The 21,379-nt window shown below is 56.3% G+C and overlaps 1 protein-coding gene across 1 annotated transcript; it reads right to left on the bottom strand.

Annotated features, from left to right (window-relative positions):
- Positions 1 to 2,314: 2,314 nt before the first annotated feature.
- On the bottom strand, positions 2,315 to 21,031 carry SFRP1 (secreted frizzled related protein 1). Its single transcript, XM_040618082.1, has 3 exons — positions 20,162 to 21,031; positions 13,834 to 13,911; positions 2,315 to 4,396 (listed from the first exon to the last, which is right to left on the bottom strand). The coding sequence occupies exons 1-3, from the start codon at positions 20,685 to 20,687 to the stop codon at positions 4,074 to 4,076; spliced, it is 927 nt and encodes a 308-aa protein (XP_040474016.1). The 5' UTR covers positions 20,688 to 21,031; the 3' UTR covers positions 2,315 to 4,073.
- Positions 21,032 to 21,379: the final 348 nt, after the last annotated feature.

Genomic DNA, 21,379 nt, shown 5'->3' on the forward strand with positions numbered 1-21,379 from the left:
ATAAACCAAAATTTTAGCACCGGCAGCATGATGCCCCAGTACTTTTCACTGACATGAAGTCAAAGAGAACAGGACAGTAACAAGAGAGGTTGAATGGCTAAAGGTCTCTGTGTGTAAGAATGCTGAATGCAAGAGCAGAACACACCAAAAAACTCACGTGAGGATTTCCCTGAACAGGACCAACAGTCTCAATCTTAGCACCTGTGTGCCAAATGATGCCGGTGTCATGCCCAGAGCATCGCTGCTGCGAGCAGGCAGCACCCCCCCCCCCGCGTGGGACCACTGACAGCATCACAGTGTCTGAGCTTTTGTATGTGTCAGAGAAGTGTAAGCTGATGCTGATTTTGCAGAGTCAAGCTTGTTACTGCAGTCCTGAATTAAACCCACTGGCACTGGGGGGTCTCCAGTGCCCCCAGGCATGCAGATTAAGGTGCACTGTGGCTGTGGTGAGGGGTCCTGTGCGGCAGCCTAGCCCCGAGCTGAGGCTGGCTCCTGCCCGTCCATCAGGGCATGCCAACGGGCATCACTGGGCAGACATCCACATGTCAGCTGTAGCCCTCAACGTCTCAATAGCTATTAACTAATTAATGTTCCCTAGAGGAGACAGAGATGTATTCTGGGGAGTGCGAAACTCACTGGACATTTTCTTTTACAGCTTCTTGGAAATGGAGCTGCTTCTGCTTTGCCAGTGCAGGAGCCACCGAACGAGGCAGCGCACATCCACGCCTCTGCAGCGGGAGCATTCGCTGGTGCTGGGCACGCACACCGCAGCCACCAGACCCTGCTTTCCTCCAAACTCATCCACGCATGCAGGGTCTCCTCCTGGTGCTGTTGTTCTGGTACCTGCCTCCTACTGACTCTACGTTTGCCTTCCTATGGATATATCTGTCAGCCTTTAAAAGGTGCAAGAACGCTCCTAGAAATAAAAAAATCATGCCTGACACTAATGGAAAACCTCGTGCTTTTCTTTGCTGCCAGAGAGGGCTGTTCCCCACAGTGCCAATTTCCACTGTTTTACATTTTCTCTTTCTCAGAACTTCCAAACAGAACAACAGTCCCCTCTCATCTGCCACACTTTTCTAAATTATCTAAAGTTACATTGAAACATAACTGCCTACAACATGATGTTATATCAAACAGTTCTTTTAGTGCTGCTATTTTTATCAAAAGCCTCCAAATACCAAGAGAGCACAGGGGAAGCGGAGTGATGGCCAGTCAACCTACCCAATAGGTCCATGTAGGAGCAGCTGGCAGATCACAAAGCATTTTGGCAAGAGAATGGCAAAATCGCTTTCCAGGCATATGGAAATGTCCAAAATATCATGTCTGAAATACTACGTGCCAGTCTGCTCAGCAGCTCTGATTGGCCTCCCAAGCACAAACACACGAGGTCAGAGGGGTGTCTGAAGCAACTGATAGAGCAACTAGTAACATTCAATCATATTATGCTTTAAGTACGTAATTACAGTGGTAAATTGTTCTTCCCATGGGTAGCTCCAAGGTGTGAGGTTTCTTCAGCCCCAGGACGCAGCCCGAAGGATCGCACAGTCCTGGTGTGACATCTGCCACCCCAGGGCTGCCGTCCCTCGCGTCCCGGGATGCACGAGCACCGCAGGCAGAGGTTCCCCAGCAAGCCTGGCCAAGTCCATGGGATGGGGCACGACACAATTGCAAAGAGCAAAACACATCACTCGTGGGCTCTCTCCTACTACCGTTTTTTCTGAACTACTTGCGCAGAAAAAAAGCACCAGTGGTATTGACAAACTCGTGGACATCGTTTCACACTCTGTATTAAGGGAAAGCCACTGCCCTATTCACCTTACCTGCCTCTGGATTCAAGCTCTCAGGCTCAAGATTCACAGGTGGAAATCAGGCTTTCTGAGCAGCAAAGGCTGCCAAGGGCTGAAAACGGCTCTAAGCACATGTGAACTTGCTTGCTCTTTGGTCAGATGCTCCCTGTTGAAATGTGTGTTTTTGAAACAGCAAATCCACAGCCTGGTACATGGTAGGTTTCTAGAGGTGGCCAACAGGATGCCCACCAGCAGCCCGGGTGACAGCATGAAAACCTCAGCCCGGTTAAGGGTTTAAGCATCCCTCTCATGCACAACCAACTCTCCTGCGCTGCTGCTCGCTGCAGGAGGCGAGCGGGAGGGGAGGGGGCAGAGGGCCCCTGCCCCATCCCCACGGGGCTTCGCCGGGCACCGCCACTGCAGGGCTCTAAGATAACCTCAACAGCTCCTGACTCCAGGTCACGACCTGTTTCTGACCAGGCTGGATCTGCCAGCCTTCCCCATCACTTCACCTCATCAATCCGTGATGTTAAAGCCCATGGTTTATTTATTTCTTTAATTCACTGATAAAGCACATTATCTACAATGATTAATTTTGCAACAAAAAAAACGACACTACTACAAATGGTGGTCTAAGACGACCTAGTGGGACTTTCTACGGAGTTCATGTCCTAAATGCATCTCTCTGTTAGCTGTGAAACATCACTCCTCAGTGCGCTTGGCTTCCTCATGGAATTCTTCTACAACCAAGTCTGTGGCTCTGCCCCCATGTGGGGAATAAACAGCACTCCCGAGGTAAAAAATAATTCATTTACCAGCTTTGAGTGGGGTTGGTTTAAACCTCAAAAACGAGGATTTGTTATTTCACTTAACTGCGATACAACAGGATTATCTCATATTGCAAGATATTAATTCTCTTAGAGTAATAGTGATTGATGAGAACACTGAATAGAAGCAGGATAGTATAATTAACGTGGAGCAATATGGGTCTATGGAAAAGAGAACTTGTCCAATTAACAGAATAATTAATTTCAGCTTAGTCGATAGATGTAATCATTTGGATGCAATGTTCTTTGTCTTTCATAAACTATTTCACCTCATTTGAACATGACATTTTGATTAGGGAAAAAAAAACAACAACCCACAGAACGATACAAAGCCAAGCTGTCACACATCAAACGGACAAAAAAACCTAGAAACCGATAGGTCCCACAGCAGCCGCAAAGAGGGAAAGGCAGAGATGATGCATTTCCCACGGTGCTCCATAGGGACAAGTCCTTGGCCTTCTGCAATAGGGTACTTTGCCAGCAGCCTGAAGAAACTATAAAAATATCACTGGTAAAATTAGGGAGTGACACAAGCTGGTGGAGCTGGCCACGAGCTCTCCCCCGATGGGGAGTCCCGGGCTGCTGGGCTGGCCAGCAAACAGTATGCATTTTCACGTGGCTAAAATGGAATTACACGTCTGGGCACAAGCAGCACCAGCCACACGTGCACAGCAACTCTGCCACGAAAGGCTGATGCAGGAGGTGTGCGGGTGGGGGGCACTCAGCTGCGCCGGGGGTCCGCGCGAGGCCATCGAACGGGGCTCAGCCAGCTCGGCTTGGTATGGCGGGGGCCGGGGCAGGCGTCCCAGTGACACGTTACAAGAGATGCTGGTACGGGAAGGCTCCCCAGCGCAGCCGACCAAGGTATGACAAGGCCCCCAGGGTTAAGGCTTAAACTAAGCAGGTTCAGACTACGACGGGATGTTTTTACAGTGAGGGCAATTAGCTATTAGGAGGTTGTAACGGGCTCTCCACTACTCATTTATTAACTTTTATAGTGAGGATGGGATATCCTTCTAACTGGCCGGCTCAGGTTCAAACAGGAATTAATTTAGGGTGATCCTGCAGCTACAAAGACAGGAGCAACATGGTCACGAGGGTCCTTTTTGTAAGCGTGTGATCTTTCGACACCCCTCTGCTTGCCCTCTTTACCTGATAGCTGCTATTTAAATGAATGTACATATCCATACAGCAACAGGTCTTTGGATATTGCAGATGTACATTGTGTGTGACCTCAGCGACTGTCTGGTGCACGCGCGCCGTGCCCGCACGCCTGGGCAATCAGGCAGATGCTGGCAGCAGGGAGGTGGGAGGGCTGGGGTCGGCAAGGAAAGCTCCGAGGACATGAGGGAGGAGGAGGGCTCAGCTCCAGCATCCCCACTGCAGAGAAGCGAGACCGAGCCGCCACGCTGGGCTGCGTGAGGTCCAGGTGGTGGCCCTCCCGCCGCCCACCGCGTCACTTGAAGACGGACGGAAACGTTGGGCAGTCGGGAGACTTCATCTTCTTCATGAACTTCTTGAACTCTTTGTTCTTCTTGTCCCACTTGTAGATGGCCGTCAGCAGGTACTGGGTCTTCACCTGGCGGCCCATGATGAGGAAGTAGTGGCCCAGGTTGTCCAGCTGATGGCAGGGACAGTCAGCCCCATTCTTCAGGAACAGCACCAGCTTCTTCAGGTTCTTCTTCCGGATGGGCCCCAGCTTCAGTGCCTTCCTCTTCCGTGGGACAATCATCTTGTCCCCATTCTCCTTCTTCACTTCCTTTATGGTCATCTTAAGAGCTGAAAAACAAGCCGGAGAGAGGGGGAAAACCAAAACAACTGCTGAGCAGCCTTTGCTAAGCGAGGCTGAGGGCCACCCGTGTCCCCGCACGGCAGCAATGCCCTGCCCAGCCGCAGATGCCCAGTGACCCACTCCCCGCCCCGGCAGCTTCCCCAGGCAATGACCTGGCCCACCGACCCTCGCACCTGAGGCAGAGCCATCGCTGTGCATCAAGGTAAAACACTGATCTCTCCGTTTCCCCTGCCCCAGCAAAGCACAATGGGCACTTTCAGTTTGAGGGGGAGGCTGGTGCAGCCAGCGATACGCTCTTTGCTAGCAAAATGTTAGCTGAGTAAACAAGGTGATTTCCCTGCTCTAGGCGCACGGAGAGACTCTTGAAAGGGCTATTTAAAAGGTCAACTTGGCTTCTCTAGCGTTTGTTTGCAGTCACTCCCAGCCCTTAGGTGCTTTGGACACAAGTTCCCAAGCACCAAACACCTCCACGTTCCAGCAGCGGAGCCGCCTCACCCCAGCAAACAGCCACCTCTACGGGAGCCGGTGCCCGAGGCAGCCGCACGCCTGCACCTTCCCCACGATAAGGGGAGTTAATTTGATACAACTTCCACGGAAAGTATTTTCCTCTTTGGGTTCAGCATTTTCCCTGAGCTAATCGCAACCAGAATAAAAAATTAAATTAATGTTCCTTTGCCACAACCATGAAAAGGAATTTAGTATACATGGGAAAAATGATGAAAATGTGTTGTACATTAAAGTATCGGTTCTGTGCCATTTGGCTCTGCCTCATTTTTGGGGAAAAGCACATATGGCCAAAAATTACTAACATATTTCCATCATTTGGGAGTTTACTTCAGAGCTGCAGATAAACAGTGCTCCAATAGGTGATTAATTGCCTGCTGTCCCTTCTCATTTGACTCTCGGAGCATGTGCAGTAGACAGCATGCAGAAGCCTCTGGCTCTGGCAGGGAGACAGATCCCCACAGCACCGTTCCTTGAAGTCTTGCTCTGCTGGAACTTGTAGCAATGAACACACATCGCTTTCTGGATGGCAACTCTGCTCACTGTTCCAGACACAAACGGCAGCAGGACAGCAGGACGACAATCCCAAGAAGGCAGCAGTGTCTGTATTGCCCTCACGCTCCCAGCCACTGCACTGGCAACAGAGGCAACGGTGTTTATCTGCCCATGTGCCAGAAACACCTGCTGTGTATGCCAAGAGCCCTGTCATGTTATACTGTTACTGCACAAGAAAGTAATCCAGGACTGGAAACTTCAGTGAAATTTTCATCCCATCTGTTTTTCAAATTCAGGATGTTTGAGGACCTGAAGAGACAACACTTTAAGGAGCTAAAGACACTGAATCAGATCAGTTTGCAAATCTGGAAAACGAAGCAAGTAGTTTTCAGGCAGCTCTAAGCTCCATGACATTAATTGGGCAGCAGCAGCATCCCTCAATGTGAACCTCAATTTCTTCATCCATTCTGACCTTGAACTCTTGCACTAAGCACACTGGTTTCCAGTGCAGGAGGAACAGCCTAACACCAGTAATAAGAGGCTTTTTCAAAATGGCTTGTTTGCAAATTGCTTTGCTGTGATTGCTGTAGATCCTTGTTGCTAGAGGGAGAAAACAACCTGGCAGCTAGCAGAGTTGCTGTTCTACTCCAAGTATCACAGTCTACGGAAGACAAAGAGGGTCAGGTAACCCCGTGCCGTGCCGTGGGAGCGCACAGCAGCAGTTATCTGTTCGCAAGCCAACGATGCAGGTTCAGGGAGGATGGGAGCCACCCAGCTGAACCATAAATCCAGATGTGAACTAAAAACTCATCCAAACCTCACCTGTGCAAAGCAGTACACAGAATCAAGATGAGGTAACACCAAGGAAGACCAACAAGGAGGCTGACAAGGGGGGCAAATAGTCTGTGTAGGACTCTGCTCTTCCCAGTAGCTATGCCCTTCTGGTCATCAGCAACGCAGGGAGTTTGCAGCGCTACCCAGGCAAAATGCAGCCTGGCTCAAGGACTACTGAGTTTCAGCTGCCTTGCTGTGGACTAAGGAGTCACACAAACAAACCAAACCAAACTTTAAAAAAAAAAAGAAAAAAAAAAAAAGAAAAAAAAAAGAAAAAAAAAAGAAAAAAAAGAAAAAAAAGAAAAAAAAAGAAAAAAAAGAAAAAAAAGAAAAAAAAAGAAAAAAAAGAAAAAAAAAAAGAAAAAAAAAAAAAAAAAAAAAAAAAAAAAGGACATCTGGCTTCCCAGTCCCAGCTTGCTCCCCCTACTTGGGCTGTGTTCCTTAAGCTCAGAGCCGCTTTTGGGGCACAAAAGGCACATTTCGCAGTGGCAGGGCTGGACATGCAGCTCTAACATTTTCCATGCACATCAGGAAAGCATTGCCTGAGGGCACATTCGTTCCCAGCTGCACACCCAGCTCCGAGAGCACACCACCACACAGCAGGAGGCATCCCCTCGGCTTGTGGCTTTTTTAAAACATAAAGGATTTGGCAGGGGGGAACCACTGTGCAACTTGCTGCTGCTGCAGCTCGCCTGGCATCTCCGCCGGCCCTGGGAACGCTGCCGCCCCAGCAGCAGGCAGGCAGTGGGGAAAAGGCTGGAGCAGGAGGGATTGAGTCTTGGCTCCATGATCTGGCCGAGCCGCCAAAGCAAACAGCTTTCCCCCTGGGAGCCCTGGCCTTTCCTCTCCCTCTGTGTCACGCCAAATCCATCTCAGTGCTGACTGGAAGAAGAGCCGAAACCGTCCCTGAGACCCCAGGACACGCTTGCTCGCACAGACTAAACCTTCAGCTGTCACTGCCAGGGGGGAGCTGACCCCAGGAAGAGACCTGGAGGGTTATTCATAGCTTGCAAGCGCATGCAGCTCACCCAGCCCAGCAGCTGCAGGACTGCCCCAGCATCAGCCACAGCACCCGCTGCAGCACCGACCCATGCCACCCCACACGCTGCAGCAGCTCTGCATTGCTGCAGAGGAAGATGCCAGCCGCAAGCCTGTCCTCCCCTTTGCTCTCATGTGACGCATGTTCCGGCACAACCTCTTACCCCACTCACACTCCCTCACTACATTGCAGTCACATCTCCTCACCCAACACACTCAACATCTTCCACTTTCACCCAAGCTCCTGTCAACTGAAGCATCCACTGCGTTCCTGAAGATGCTGGCTGACACGCTCCCAGGGAAAAGCCATTGCTCCCTCTGACAGACAGCAGCCTCTGGGGCTGCAGAGAGACCATGAACCTTCCTGTGCACGGGAGCACCAGTGGGACCAGGAGCCAACTCCCAGCCATACCATGAGAGAGGGGATGGCAGAGCAGCCCCCTCCCCTGCTGCTGGCTAGCTGCAGCCAGGACCAGCCATAAAACCACGAAAGGTCTTTCCAGACAGGCATTGTGCCCTCGTTTCAACTGGGATGGAGTTAGTTTTCCTCCTAGTAGCTGGTACAGTGCTGTGTTTTGGATTTAGGATGGGGCCAACGTTGGTCACTGCTGGTTCAGTTGTTGCTGAGCAGCATTTACACTAAGTCAAGGCCCTTTCAGCTTCTCACCCCACCCCACCAGTGAGCAGGCTGGGGGCACAAGGAGTCGGGAGGGGACACGGCCAGCACGACTGACCCAAACTGGCCAAAGGGATATTCCACATCATACGACATCATGCTCAGTGTACAAACTAGGAGGAGAGGTGGCTGGGGGCTGCTGCTCAGGAACCGACTGGGCATCGGCAACTCATTGTGCATCACTTGTTTTGTATATTCTAATTCTTTTATCATTATTATTTTTGCTTCTGTTTCTTTCCTATTAAACTGTATTTCAACCCACAAATTCCACTTCCTCACCACCAACAACTCTGCTGTCCACTGTGGGGGGAGAAGCAGCTGTGTGGCATTTACACCAGGACACGTTGTCTCAGCTCTGCTCACGACATCACCAGCACTGCCAAGATGCCGAGACGCAGTGCCAGATCCAGCACAGCACAGCACCAGAACTGCAGCCCCTTGGTGCCACGGCGGGAGGTAAGCAGCATCCCCAGGGACGCTGCACACCCTGCTGGGACAGCCGTGCCCATAGGGTTGGGGACAGGGACAACCCTCCCTGCCATGAGGGACTGGCCAAGCAGGAGTCTCCCCCTCCTGCAGCGAATGTGCCCTGGGGTGTGCGGTGCTCGGGGCAGAGTGGGCTGCTGCACGGCCCCAGGAGAGGTTTTACTTTCACACAATGCGTGGTCCCAAAACATCCTCCCTGAGAGCACTGCTGGTACATCTGCTTGCAGGCAAGTCGTGGCAGGAGACCTCCAGCGCATGCCGGCATCCAGCCACCCACTTCAAAGGCTCTTCCCAACAAACACAGAAGTGAAAGCATTAGTCAGGCTGGGAGGGAAAAGACAAAACACAACAAAGGCAAGTTTCAGGATTTAATTCCGGACGCAACAGCTCTCAGCTATGCCGTTTCCAACAGCAGAAAATTCTCCCAGAGTGCTAAAGCCACACTTGCCCTTGCTCAGCCCTAGCGTTGAGAAGCTGCTGTCTGCCCCTGCACAAGCCACTCACTAGCACTGCCGTGGCTGGGAGAGCCAGCACCGGCACAGACCCTTTCAGCAGACACTGCCCACTGCCACAGCGAGCTGCCAGCAGGAGAATCAGATGTAGCTGAACTGCCCTCAAACAGCACAGAGACCCCTTCAAAGTGCCTGCAGGCACCAGCCGGCAGCTACGGCCAGCTTTCCCCCAGCATCCTTGCTCCTGATGCAACACCGCAGCATCAACCAGCCCTTCCTTCTCCCAAGGCATCGTCCGGCAGGACCAGGAGTAATGGAGATATAAAAATGTCTTTTTTTATTTCTACTAATACGAAACAGGGTATATGAAAGCGTTTGCTCACTCAGAGTGAAATTACTTTTGGCAGCAGCAGCTCCAAGAGCAGCGAAGGCCCCACAGAGCTGGTCGGGGTCCAGCCTGACAAAGCACAACTCGCATTTCATCACTCCAAACAATTCTTACTGACATCCCAACAGCTCCAACTTCCAGTCCCAGCGTGAGGAAAGAGGAAACCCAGTCTCGCAGGCAAACTGGGAGCACCAACTAAGTGCCGCCCGAGGGCAACGCGCCCTCCTTCCCCGACACCAGCACCAGGGCTCCGGGACCCTCTCCGCCTCTCCAAGGGCTGCTGTACCTGGGTTGGCCACACGCTGTGATGCCCAAGCCCCTGCACCCTGCCCACCACCATGCACCCACCATGACTGTGCCCCACCGGCACCCCCAGTCCCTCTTTTTCAGCACGCAGCAGCCTGGGAGTGGGACGCCATCCCTGCTGTTCTCCTGCCTGCACGGGCAGGGGCCTCACACCGGCACTTCAGGGGCAGGGAAGGGAATATGAGAGAAGGGAAAGCTCTGCTGTTCCTTTGGCCTCGCTGCTCCTTCCTTTAGAAATCACTCAGGAGGAAACCTGCCAGAAGACACATTAGGGCTGTAACAGGAGAAGGCTGCAGGCAAGGAACTGTCAGTCACGGGATAAAATAAACAGCATGTATTGATTGTACTGCAGTCTCCAGTGTAGTGAGAGAAGCCTGTTCAGCAGGATCCCCTCAGACCCCAGAGAAAGGGCAGAAACAATAAATAAAATCACCAAGAGAAACAGACAGAGGAATGAACTCCAGGGCCAGGCCAGCCTGCACGAGGAGCAAGAAACAAACCCTGGCTGCAGCCCAGGGCAGCGGGGGGAGGCGGCTGTGGGGGGGCACAGGAGGGCCACCTCGCACTTCATCTTGCGACCCATCACCGCCCCAGCACACCAGAGCTGCCCCAGCACACCAGAGCTGCCCCAGCACACCAGAGCTGCCCCAAAACCTATGCTGCACACCCGGCCCAGCCCCCCAGGCTGGTCCGTGCCCCTGGTGAGGATCCCTGCACCACTCGCTGACACCCCCTGCTCTGCACCCCCACAGCCCCGCTCTAAGCCACAGGCGACACTGCTGCTGCCCACTCCCAGCCCTGGCACCCAGGGAGGCAGGCGTGGAGCGGCACTCGCACAGCCAGAGGTGCAACAGGACCTCGCTGCATACCACAGGGACAGGAGGCTGCTGCTACAGCAAGGAAATGAGCAGCAAACGAGGCAGAATGCTGGGAGCTGCATGCAGAGATGCTGGGTCAAAAATGTTCCCCCCTTCCTAGGGGCACTTGGCTCGTGCTTCCAAGGAGAGAGTTAGGGCAGAGAAGAGAGGAGGCAGCTCCTGCATGCTGCTGAAATAAAGAAAGGAGAAGCTAACCTCCAAGTGCCTCCGGCAGTGCTGACCCAGGTCCCCTCCACCTACAAGCAGGACAGGCACAGTAGCAGGCAGACAGCGCTGAACACTTTGCTGCGGGTACAGGAGCACACAGCACTCCCACAGTGCCGCTGTCCCACAGCCAGCCCCAGCCAGAGCCATGCGGCCAGTAAGACATGCTGCCACCCCAGAGCTGCATGGCTCTGAGGAGCTGCCAAGCTGCCAGCAGCCCAGCTGGGAGCGGCGATGCCCCAAACCAGCACTGGGAACCCACATTCACCACTGCTCAAACAAATGTCAACCCAGAGTCTTGCTGGCCCACGAGGCTGGCAGGCTCCTGGAACCCCTCTGAGCCCCAGCTTCTTGTCCAAGCCATCTCCTGGGCCAGGGAAGAAAGGTCCCCTTTCCTCACAGCCTTCCTATGTTCACAGCTGGATGCAGCTCTCTTCCTTTGCTGTCCTCGAGACTGGCATCGCTCCCAGGGCTGTTACACAGCCACCTCCTGCCCTGGCACGTCTGCATATCAGCGGTGGGCAAAGTGCTCCTTGCATCTTGCCTGTAATGAGCCACCGGGATGCAAGTGAAACCCACAGTAACGTTACTGCGGGAACCAGCACAGGACCCACCAACAGCTGCCCTGTGCAGCACACATTAGTTTAAACATTTATTGTATGTGTCTGGCTTTGATGAAGATCTGTAACCTCTCAGCTGCCAGTGTTTACCTTGGTGGATGTGCATGAGAAACCTCAGTCTGAAGGGTTGGGAGTTTATTTTAGTGCCAGATAAACAGCTCTCCTTGAGAAATCACCCCATGACAGTAACCCCCCAAGACTAAACAAAGATCCAAGGGCCACGCACTGTGCTTTGAGAAAACTTCCAGAAGTCAATGCCTCCTCTGCTGGCTGCTCTCCACCCCTGGGACATCCCGAGGAGCACCCCTGCACTGCCTTCACTTCCAGGGCACAGGCAAGACACAAGTCACATCTCTCCCCTCGCTGCAGCTCCCCAGCTGGCTACAGACCGGGCATGTCTGGAGGCAGCACTACGTGCACGCAGAACCCTCCTGGGTGGCGGAGGGAAAGCACAGTGACAGAAGGAAGAAAACACCAAATGCAGCTGCGTGAAGCCTACACCACTGAAAATCCATGCCAGTGAGTTCCCACCACAACCGAGGCTGATGACCTCTGCTGCTCGTGGCGCACAGCAACACTGTCTCCGGCCGCTAGCCACAGCCCTACCCAGGGTGCCACCTGCCAAGAAATACTTCCATCCTCTACATGCTGTCACCACAAAATTTCCCAATGACCAACTTATTCTGTGGGCAAGCCAATGTCACAAGCCGCTCCACCAAGGCTGTGAATACTTCTGGTTTGGCCTCCTCTTTCCATTGTGTAACTGTCCCAGAGCACGAGGAGAATATTTAGCAGCTTAGGCTGATGACAAGCATGCGGTTAAGCTTGTATTTCCCTCCCCAGCACTTGCCCACCAGCAGGACGCTGCCTTGGGTTGCTCGTCGCGCTCCTCCGGGGAGGCGACAGGTATCGCAGTGACCTGTCAGCAAGGGAGCCGCTGCTGCCACCCAGCTGGTGCCCCCCATTCCTCCTGCAGGACAGGGGTCCCTAAGCCCAGAGCCTCTGGGCTGGGGCGATGCCTCTGTGCCACTGCAAACCCAGGCACCGGCCCCTGCCCAAACCAGGTGCACTGGTCCCAGAGGCTGCTCGCTTTCCCCCCGCCAACTGGGAAGTTCTCTCCAGTCTCACCCCATGGACATGGTGGGGCAGAGGCAGCTCCTGTTCATCTCTCATCTCACACCTGCCCGGGACTGAGCTCAGAACACACCAGCTCACCCGCCTCCGAGTGCTCAGCCCAACAACCGGGCAAGCAGCACCCCCGGCTCCCCAACCACATCGAATCCACGTGTCCACTACCCGATGCAGGCAGAAGTACACACATTCCTGGGAAACTATTACATGGGTGTTCCTGTTGATGCTTTTCCCTGTTAGAAAAAGTCTGTGCTGAACTTAGGACTTTTGGCATACCAAGTCTGCAGGAGAGTTGAGAATTCATTTCCAGCAGAAAGGGTAATACACCAGCATGCAGAGCTGGTTTGGGTTTGCATAGTACACTTTGGCACAGGGCGCATTCAAGTGCTAATCCCCAAGGAATGCACACCTTGTTCAATATGCCTTTAATAACCTTCCGGGAAAGTTACATACACCAGCAAGGATGTCAAAACCAGTTAATTCTCAGTTTGATCTGAGAAAGCTAATATTTTTCTCTGCAATACCTTTTTTTTTTTTTGAAATGAAGTTCTGTTTACCTATGATTGCCTGACTTAGTTACTCAGTCCTAATATATTTAGGAGACAGCTTTCAAGTAGCTCTGCATTTTTTAAGCTCACTGCTTGGCCCTAGCTAGAACAAGACTGGCTTTGGGGTTTTACACCTAGACTTGACAAGAGCAGCGTAACTTTTGCTAAAAAGAAACCCAGCAGTACAAGCAGTCAGGAAGGAGGAGGCTGCTTTGCTCCTTCATGATTGCAAGCAGAATAAGGGTCCATGCTATGCATCATTCCTGCAAGCACACACGGGCACAGGAACACCAGGGTTAAGTTACGAACCCCACCGAGCTCACCGAAGAACAGGCACTGCCACCTCTGCTCCATCGCCAGACTCCAGACCAACACCACCTGGCACTCCGCTCGCAGCAGCGGGGCCTCGCAGCCCGCAGCATTGCTGCTTCCACAGGTGAGCCCACGCTCCGGCCGCGTCCCCGGTGGAGCTTCACCAGGCAAGGCAGGAGGGATGCTCAGCTCTGTGGCCAAGGCGATGCAGGAACACAGGCACCGCCGCCAGGACCCTGCCTGCCCGGTCCCGCTGTCCCAGCTCCCGGGTGCGCTCGGCTGCAGGAGCCAGTCCCGTCCCAGACGCATCCAGTCCCGTCCCGGACACGGCCAGACCCACCCTGTCGCCTGCCTCCGCGCACCGACACTGACATCTAGAGGCACAGCCGCCTTGCCTCGGGGACGGACAGCAGCTGCCCACGGGTACTGTGGCCACACTGCCCTGGGAGCGGGCAGGGAAACGCAGCGGTCCAGGATCCGGCCCACACAGGAGCCACGCTGCCCTGTGGTCCCCAGGAAAGCCCCCCCACCGCCCCCAGTGCTCCTCCTTACCAAACTCGCTGGCACACAGGTGCTCCACGATGGCCTCCGACTTCATCTCATTGTCACAAGGGGGACACACAGTCGTTCCTGGAAGGAGGAGAGAAGAGGTGGTGAGGAGCCAGCTCAAGCAGCACCACAGAGCCAGGCTGCCTGTGCTGTCAGACCACTGCCCTTGAGGGGGGCACGTGCCCAGGCACCCTGCCATGGGCGTCCCAGGTCCCAGCCCCACGGGATGACAACCTGCCAGGGGTCAGGAGCCATCCACCAGCTCACGGGGCAGCACTGACCGTGGGCGGCCTCCTGCCAACCCCGCTACAGCGCTGCCAGCGGCCCCAAGGCCGGGCACAGGCAGGGGCAGGCAGCTGCCAAGAGTGAGAGGACAGCGCTGGCACGGAGAGCGGTTTTCAGGGCCAGGCACTCAGCTGAGGGGAGCTACTCGCTGCAGGGCATGGCCCACGGCCCACAGCCCACTGACGTGCCCTTCCCACGGCGTGCCAAGGCAGGCATGCGATGCCCGAGCCTCGGCATGGCAGGGACACGGTTCCCCAGGGATGGCTCAGGCACCAAGGGGCTGCCCCAGCCAGGAGCTACCCCAGAGCTCAGGGCGGCTCAGGACTGGCACGGCCCAGCTCAGCACAGGTTTCCCCTTGGTGCCAGGGACCACCCTGCGGGCTGCCCAGGCATCACATGGCAATGCACGCCTCGCCTGCTCCATCCCACCCTGCCCCAGTTGTTGATGGACCCACACATCTCTCCCATGCATTGCCCCCCTCCAGAAGCCACTCCAGCACAGCCCCAAGAACGGGCATCTTCTCTTTTTTTGTTTTCAACCCAGGCCTGCGGGGGGCGGGGGGAGAGGCAGCATGACATCCTCCTCAGGAGATTTCATCGGGAACCATCATGGGAGGAAAGCTCGCTTCACCCAGAGAACAAAAAAATCTGTTTCCAGGTTTCTATCTCCAGCCAGAGTGGAGACCACCCAGCAGCACAGACGCAGATTTGTGCTACTGGCGGACAAATTTATTGAGCTGGGAGATGCTGCTTCTGTTCCTGGTCCAGCAGAACAGAGGGCTCTTTCCCACACAAGGGAGTTCCTCTCAGGGACAGTGCTGCAGCAAAACATCTGCTGGTTCCTACATGCAGACAGAGTGCCCACCCCTTCACAGCCATCAGCCAGGCCAGCAAACCCCACAGCATGGCTGGACAGAAAAAAACAGAGGGGTCTCCAAAAAAAGAGGGGTGCAGAGCCAGAACAGCCGTTGAGGGAGGCACAGCCACGACCCGCGCCAACCACAGAGCTGAGTCTCCTCGGTCACAGACACCACACAGGGTTTCAGGCAAGGCATTTGCTTTCTGTGGCTTGCTCTTCCCCTCTCACCCACCCTCCCCAAATCTGTTCTGTGCCAAATGCTAATCCCTGGGGTCATGCACCACGTCTTGATTAATTACACATGCAGAGCAACTGGCCTTCCAATCACCCTGATGTGCAAGTCACAACCTTCCCAGCACCTGACACCTGACTTAGTCCTGCTCCCAGCACTCCATACCTGCAAGAGCCACCATCACGGGGGCAACCTCCCCTTCCAAAAAACTAGCATGCAACTGCCACTTTTACAGTCTTCACATAGAGTGACACAGGCAGAAGACGGCCTTTGGGGACATGATGTCCCCAGCACTTTATTTTTAAAATCATCAGTCAGAATATTTCCATCCAGGCTGCACATTTAATGAGCTCATGATGAGGGAGAGGGGATGCTTGCAGGAGGGTGACAGCCCCAGCGGTCTGTCTCTGCTGCAACGCCAGGAGTTAGTTACTGTGCTGGGGACCACCCTCAGGAGCGAGAGGGGCTACCTGCCACGCATTAGCTCATCTCTGCACATCCCAGTGTGCAAAGCACTTAAATGTGCCTCAGCAGCCAAAGTGTATGCTGAGAGAGAGACTGGCCAAGCCTACACGGGCCAAACACCCTAAAAGCCACTGCTGCTTTAAGCAGTCCACCCTAGGAGCTTTCCAGGCAACTAAAGGAAAAAAAAACCCTCGTTGTTCCCTTGTGAAAACACAAGCTTTGTTTTAGCTGTGTTACAGCAGCCCCTGGGAACGCTCCGGCACACCCGGGATGGCAGGGATCCCTGCCTCGCCAAGGGCCTGGAGCCAGCAGCCCCTGCACAGGCTGGAGCTGCTGCAGCCAACCTGGGCAGCCCCTCCAGGGGCAGCGCGCCCACCCTGCTCCCCTCCAGCACATGGCGCACCCCTGCCAGCCGCAGCTGGCGCGCCTCTCGCTGCAGAGGGGATGCTGCCCCACAGCCCTGCTGATGCCCAGGCAGGGCAAGTGCTGCCAGCGGTCCAGCACAGCTCCAGCTGCAGCCTCACCCACGCACACATTGCACTGCCGGGCTGCCACAGCCCTGTGCCAGGGTAAAGCCCCCGGCATGCCACCCCACGTCAGGAGGACCCCTGTGGCTTGGTGAGCAGCAGCAGGCACCCAGTGCCCAGCCCAGCTGCATGTTGGGCAGCTCCACGAGCAGGGAGCACCCTCCAGCCCTGCCCCCCGCAGCCCTGCTGCAGCACGGCCCCGCCTGCACTGCTGCCCAGGGACACCGTCCCATGCCAAGGGGAAGGGAAACCTTCTCTCCTATGGGATGCCTTATCACACCAAGGTCAGGAACGCGAATGCCAGGGGCCCAGTCAGCTCCTGCACAGCTCCACACCCCAGGAAGACTGCTGTTCTGTGGAGCCACAGCTATCCCGAAACTGCCTGCTCCCCCACCCCTGGCTGAGGCATCACGGCCAACGTCCTCCAGCCCACAGCACCATCCAGCACCTCACCTTCCCCTTCTCGCACAAGCCCAGGCTGAAGGAGCCAACAAGAAGCCCGGCCACGATGCGGGTCCCCGGGCTCAGGCAGCCCCGCGGCAGCAGCCCCGCGGCAGCCACGGCAGCGGGCGCACAGCACCCCGTGGCACAGCCCCCTGCTCCCTAGCTTGCTGCGGTTCGGCTAAGGCCCATTTTCTGCAGATGGCAGCTCTGCTCCAAGCACAACCTTAGCCTGCTTCCAGCTCGCTTTTCCCCTGCTGACCATTTGCTAATGCCTGGCTTCAGAGCCAGCTTACTCTAGGGGTAGGAGAAGGAATGTGTAATGCTATATTAATCTGCAACTCCCCTGATGCATCCTGTGGGCCTGCAGGCTTTACCGCCTTGTGCTTAAGCAGAAAGGAATTCAGCAGGTCAGCTCTTTGAGAGGCAGAAACAAATCCCAATTTCGAGGTGTTAATGGGGAAAAAACACTGAAAGGGTTCATTCTTATTAGGGCCCGGAGAAAATGGGGGACACTGCTGGGTTCTGACCCTCTTTGAATCAACAGGAAACACACCCCAGTGCCCAAGACCAAAGGGGCTCCAGGAGCTGGCGCTGAGGGAAAACGCGCGCAAACTGCAGGCAGGGTCTCAAGTGGCAGAGACCCCAGCGGAGGGAAGGACCCGCATGCACCAGGACAAGGGCTGAACCACAGCAGCAGAAGCGCACTCACCTAGAGGCACCCCTTGTCTGCAGCCAAAGCACCCCGGGCACCTCACCAGCTCCAGTCCCTGGCATCGCTCACAAATCTTCTGTGAAGCACGGAAGCAGGAGCACCAGTGCAGGAGACCCGGCTGCGTTGGTTTACATTACGCCAGCGGTCATCATTAACTTTGTTTGCTCTGTTCACTCTAAGCTGTTCTGAGGCATGAGCATCCCAGGGCACAGCGTATGTGGCACACGGAGCTTCACCAGCCGAAGGCTATTCATAGGAGAATATGCCACAAACCAGCATTAATGTCACGTAACCGGCACACCTAAGAGCAGCAGGTCCAGCCCAGAAGGCTGCCAGGGGGGCCAGCCTTCTCACCTTGAAGAAGGTGTTTTCTAGCAAGGTGGCCTGTCCCCTCACAGGGAAGTGCCCCAACCAGTGCAGTGGGCACAGAGAGCTTGCCCCAACACCTCTGGAGCTGCTGGGGCTCAGCTGCAGCACGTGCAAGAGTTTCCTCTTGAAACACCTTCAAGCAGCCAGGGGACATGAACACGGCTGCTTGTACTTTCCACTGAACGCTGAAGAGAAGGCACATTTGCACAACAATTTTAAAGACAGATTTTCTGTAAACATTCTTGCAAACAAATTGCTCATTTAAAAGTGCTTGGGACATAGGTTTTGTGAAGCCATTTAGCAGACACTGGTTTATCTGTGTGACTGCAACACTCACCCAGCTCTGATTTACTTTCAAAGAACAAGTTCATACACCCTAAAGCCTGTGCAGAACGAGGCCTCTCTGTACCCCAAACAGGACCAGCAACAGACCCACAAAGGACTCAAACCTTATGTAATTCCTTGTAATAAAGTCATTTCAGTGATGCCTGTGAAGGACAGCATGGTACCCAAATACTGGGCTGATGGGCACGTTAGAAGGCAGTAATGTCCCACCCCAGTGCTGCTGTCAAAACAGATCTGAAAGGTGATCAGAAAGTTCATTGTTAAACTGTACAAGGGAAAACTCAGCAGATGCTGCTCATCTAGAAGACTGTTCCCACGTCTTGGGTCGTTAACATCTCTAAAATGAATGACCAGCAAACAGCTCAAACTCCATGTTGGACCTTGGAAGGGGCAGCTGTACAGCCAGCAGCTCAGACCCACCTGCCCCAGGAGCACGCTTGGCTGCAGGTCCCTGGGGAATAAAAGCAACCTTTGTACCCACATCACAGGACGCGGCTGCGGTCTTGACCAAGGGTCTAGGTTCACACAGGACAGATGATTTTAGAGCCTTCCTGGAAAACAAAGAGTTTCCTCCAGCAATCACTTCAGTAACCTCAAGCCACGGCGAAGACGCCAGCATGGCTGCGCTGCCATCAGTGCCGTGCAGGGAGAGGCTGGGTCCCTGGGAGCGAGAGCAGCCAAACCTCACCCCCGGCCCGGCACAGGCTTCACACCTCACCTGCCTCTGGATGCCACTGCCAAGACACAGCAGAGGTTTCCTGTACAGCCGCGGCAGGTGTCGAGCCGGTGTCCCTCCCTGCCTGCCCGCAGCGGCCGCCCCATCCCGCTCCAGTCCTGCTCCAGTGCCACTCCAGCTGTCGCTCTTGGGCTCCCTCCACATGCCCCGTGGACGCCCCCAGGGTGTCACCCGTCTGCCGCAGCATGCACTCCCTTCCTGCCGCGTAGCTGAGGGGCTCCCTGAACACGGACGAGCGGGTAACACTGCATGGTCCCCGGCAGGCTGGACGAGGGCTCCCAGCTGAGCACCGCATAAAGCCTTTGTCTGTGAAGGTAACTGCACACGAGCTGCCACCGCAAAGAGCGACCTTCCCTCCAGGAGAGCTCCGGACACGGTGCAGAAGCCACAGCAACGGCTCAGCCCTACGTGTGGCTCCCCCATCCCTCAGCTCCTCCTGAGCGCCTGCACTATCCCCCCGTGAAATCAGGAGCGCCCATCCCTTCCAACGAAGCTCCAGACACAGGAAAGCATTGCACTCTTTTATAGCCCCCTGCCTTCTCCCTCTACAAACACCCCTCCCACCCGCCTTCCAAAGCGTTCTGACGCGGAACGCCAAAGTAGTATTTATTTTAAGTCTTCAGCAACAAGCCAGACTCATTGTAACTCACACAAACAATCCAGTCTGGCACCAAACAGATCTGTCGGGCATAACGGAAACAACCAAGAACCCCGTCCACTTTCCCCAGTTGTTTCTGGAGAAGCTTCTTGCCCCATCACCAGTGGGCAGCCCACCTGAGAGGGCAGGGCTGGATTTCCACCACACACACAGCCCCCGGCTGTCCAGACTCCAACCCCAGGACTGCGTGGGAAGCCGGGTACCCCCCCCCCAGGATTACTGTCACTACTTACTCCATTCAGGCAGTGCTTTCTGCCATGGGGGACCACACGTCCTACTGCTGCCGAGAACGGCAGTGAAGGAGTTGTGCTGGGGAGAGAAACGGCTGCCGGGGCGGTGCAGTGCCTGGAGGACGGAGGGTGGAAGCCCTGGTCCATCAGGGGCTGGAGCGCAGCCCTGGTGCCGTGGGGGGGGTCACAGTGCTGCGCACCCTCCCTGCCCTGGCACTGTCTGCCCCCAGGCTCAGCTCTGAGACAGAGGTGAGGAGCTGGCAGCGTGTCCTGCCTTCCGCGGGACAGGAGCGCCGGCAGAGTGCATGCAGGCTGGAGGAGGGTTGCTGCCAAGAAGCAGAGCTCAGGTGAGCCTCCTCCTGCTGCAAGACCCCCGTCAGTCCCGCACGGCCCCGCCTGTGCTAACACCTGCCCCACCAGCTCAGGGAAAAGTGCTGGGAGCAAGGCTGCGGTGCTGGTCATGCCTTACCTTTGGGCCTGGAGACCTCGGTGGCGTTGGGGGCCGTCATGGCAATGCAGACATCGTCCTGGGGAAACTGGTCACACTTGAGCATCTCAGGCCAGAAGAAGCCGAAGAACTGCATGACAGGCTCACAGGAGTCACGCACGGCCTCACAGAGCCAACGGCATGGGTAGACCGGCCGGTCCAGGCAGACAGGGGCGAAGAGGGAGCAGAGGAAGACCTGGGTGCCCATGTGGCAGTTCTTGTTGAGCAGCGGCACCCAGCTGCTCGCCTGGTGCTTCACCTCAGCCATGGTCTCGTGGTCCAGCAGGTTGGGCAGCACCATCTTGTCGTAGCCCACGCTGTGGCAGAGCCGCAGGTCGGCAGGGATGGCCACACACTGGTGGGGCTTGGCGTAGAAGCGCCCGCCGGGGTAGGGGCCCAGGTCGGACTGGTAGCTGACGTAGTCGTACTCGCTGGCCCCGCCGCACGCCAGCAGCCCGGCGGCCAGCGACACCAGCGCCCGCAGCACGGCCCCCCGCCTGCCACCCATCGCCGCAACCACCGACGGTGGCCCCGACGGCGCCGACCGCCGCTCCCCGCCCGACGTCCGCTGCCGGCGGCCGCGCCGGGGAACCTCCCCCGCGCCCCCCGCCGATGCGCCCTGCTCGGGGCCCCCACCTCTGCCCGGGGCGCCGACTCGCTGCCCCTCCGTTCGATGCCCGCCGCCGGCAGCCCACCCACCCCCGTGGGGCGCCCGCAGCCGCCGCTGCCCCGCCGAGCCGAGCCGCCCGCTCCCGCCGCCACTCCGGTCCCGGCCCCGGCCCCGGTCTGGCCGCGCCGCGCCGCGCCGCGGGTTTGTGAGCCCCCGGCAGCCAATCAGGGCGGCGCCGCCCGCCGCGCGCAGACCCTCCGGTGTCAATCAGCGGCCCCGGGAGCCAATCCCGCCCGGCCTGGCCCGGCCCGCCCCGCTCAGCCCGGGCCGGCCCCGACGGCGCCGCGCCTCCGCGTCCGGCGGGGAGCACCGCGGCGGGCACCGGCAGGGCAGCGGCTGCCCCGCAGGCTGCGGCGCGGCTCCGACGGCCCCGGCGCCCGAGCGGGCGCTTCTCCGCGCCACCTGCAGCGCGGGCTGCAGGCGGGAGGGGGGCGCCGCGCAGCCCTGGCCCCCCGGGGCGCCGGAACGGTGCCGTGGGCGACTAGCCGGGGCTCGGGGGGCAACGGGAGACCCCGGGCGTGGGCGGGTGA

This window comes from Falco naumanni, chromosome 19 (assembly GCF_017639655.2).
Source record: "Falco naumanni isolate bFalNau1 chromosome 19, bFalNau1.pat, whole genome shotgun sequence".
NCBI lineage: Eukaryota > Metazoa > Chordata > Aves > Falconiformes > Falconidae > Falco > Falco naumanni.

What these genes read in the sequence shown, in the direction of transcription:
- SFRP1 (XM_040618082.1), bottom strand. Translation starts at nt 20,687, where the DNA reads ATGGGTGGCAGGCGGGGGGCCGTGCTGCGGGCGCTGGTGTCGCTGGCC. An exon ending in CGAGGTCTCCAGGCCCAAAG is followed by an intron (nt 13,912 to 20,161) that starts GTAAGGCATGAC and finishes TCCTCCTTCCAG; the next exon opens with GAACGACTGTGTGTCCCCCT. An exon ending in CCTGTGTGCCAGCGAGTTTG is followed by an intron (nt 4,397 to 13,833) that starts GTAAGGAGGAGC and finishes CTTGTTTTTCAG; the next exon opens with CTCTTAAGATGACCATAAAG.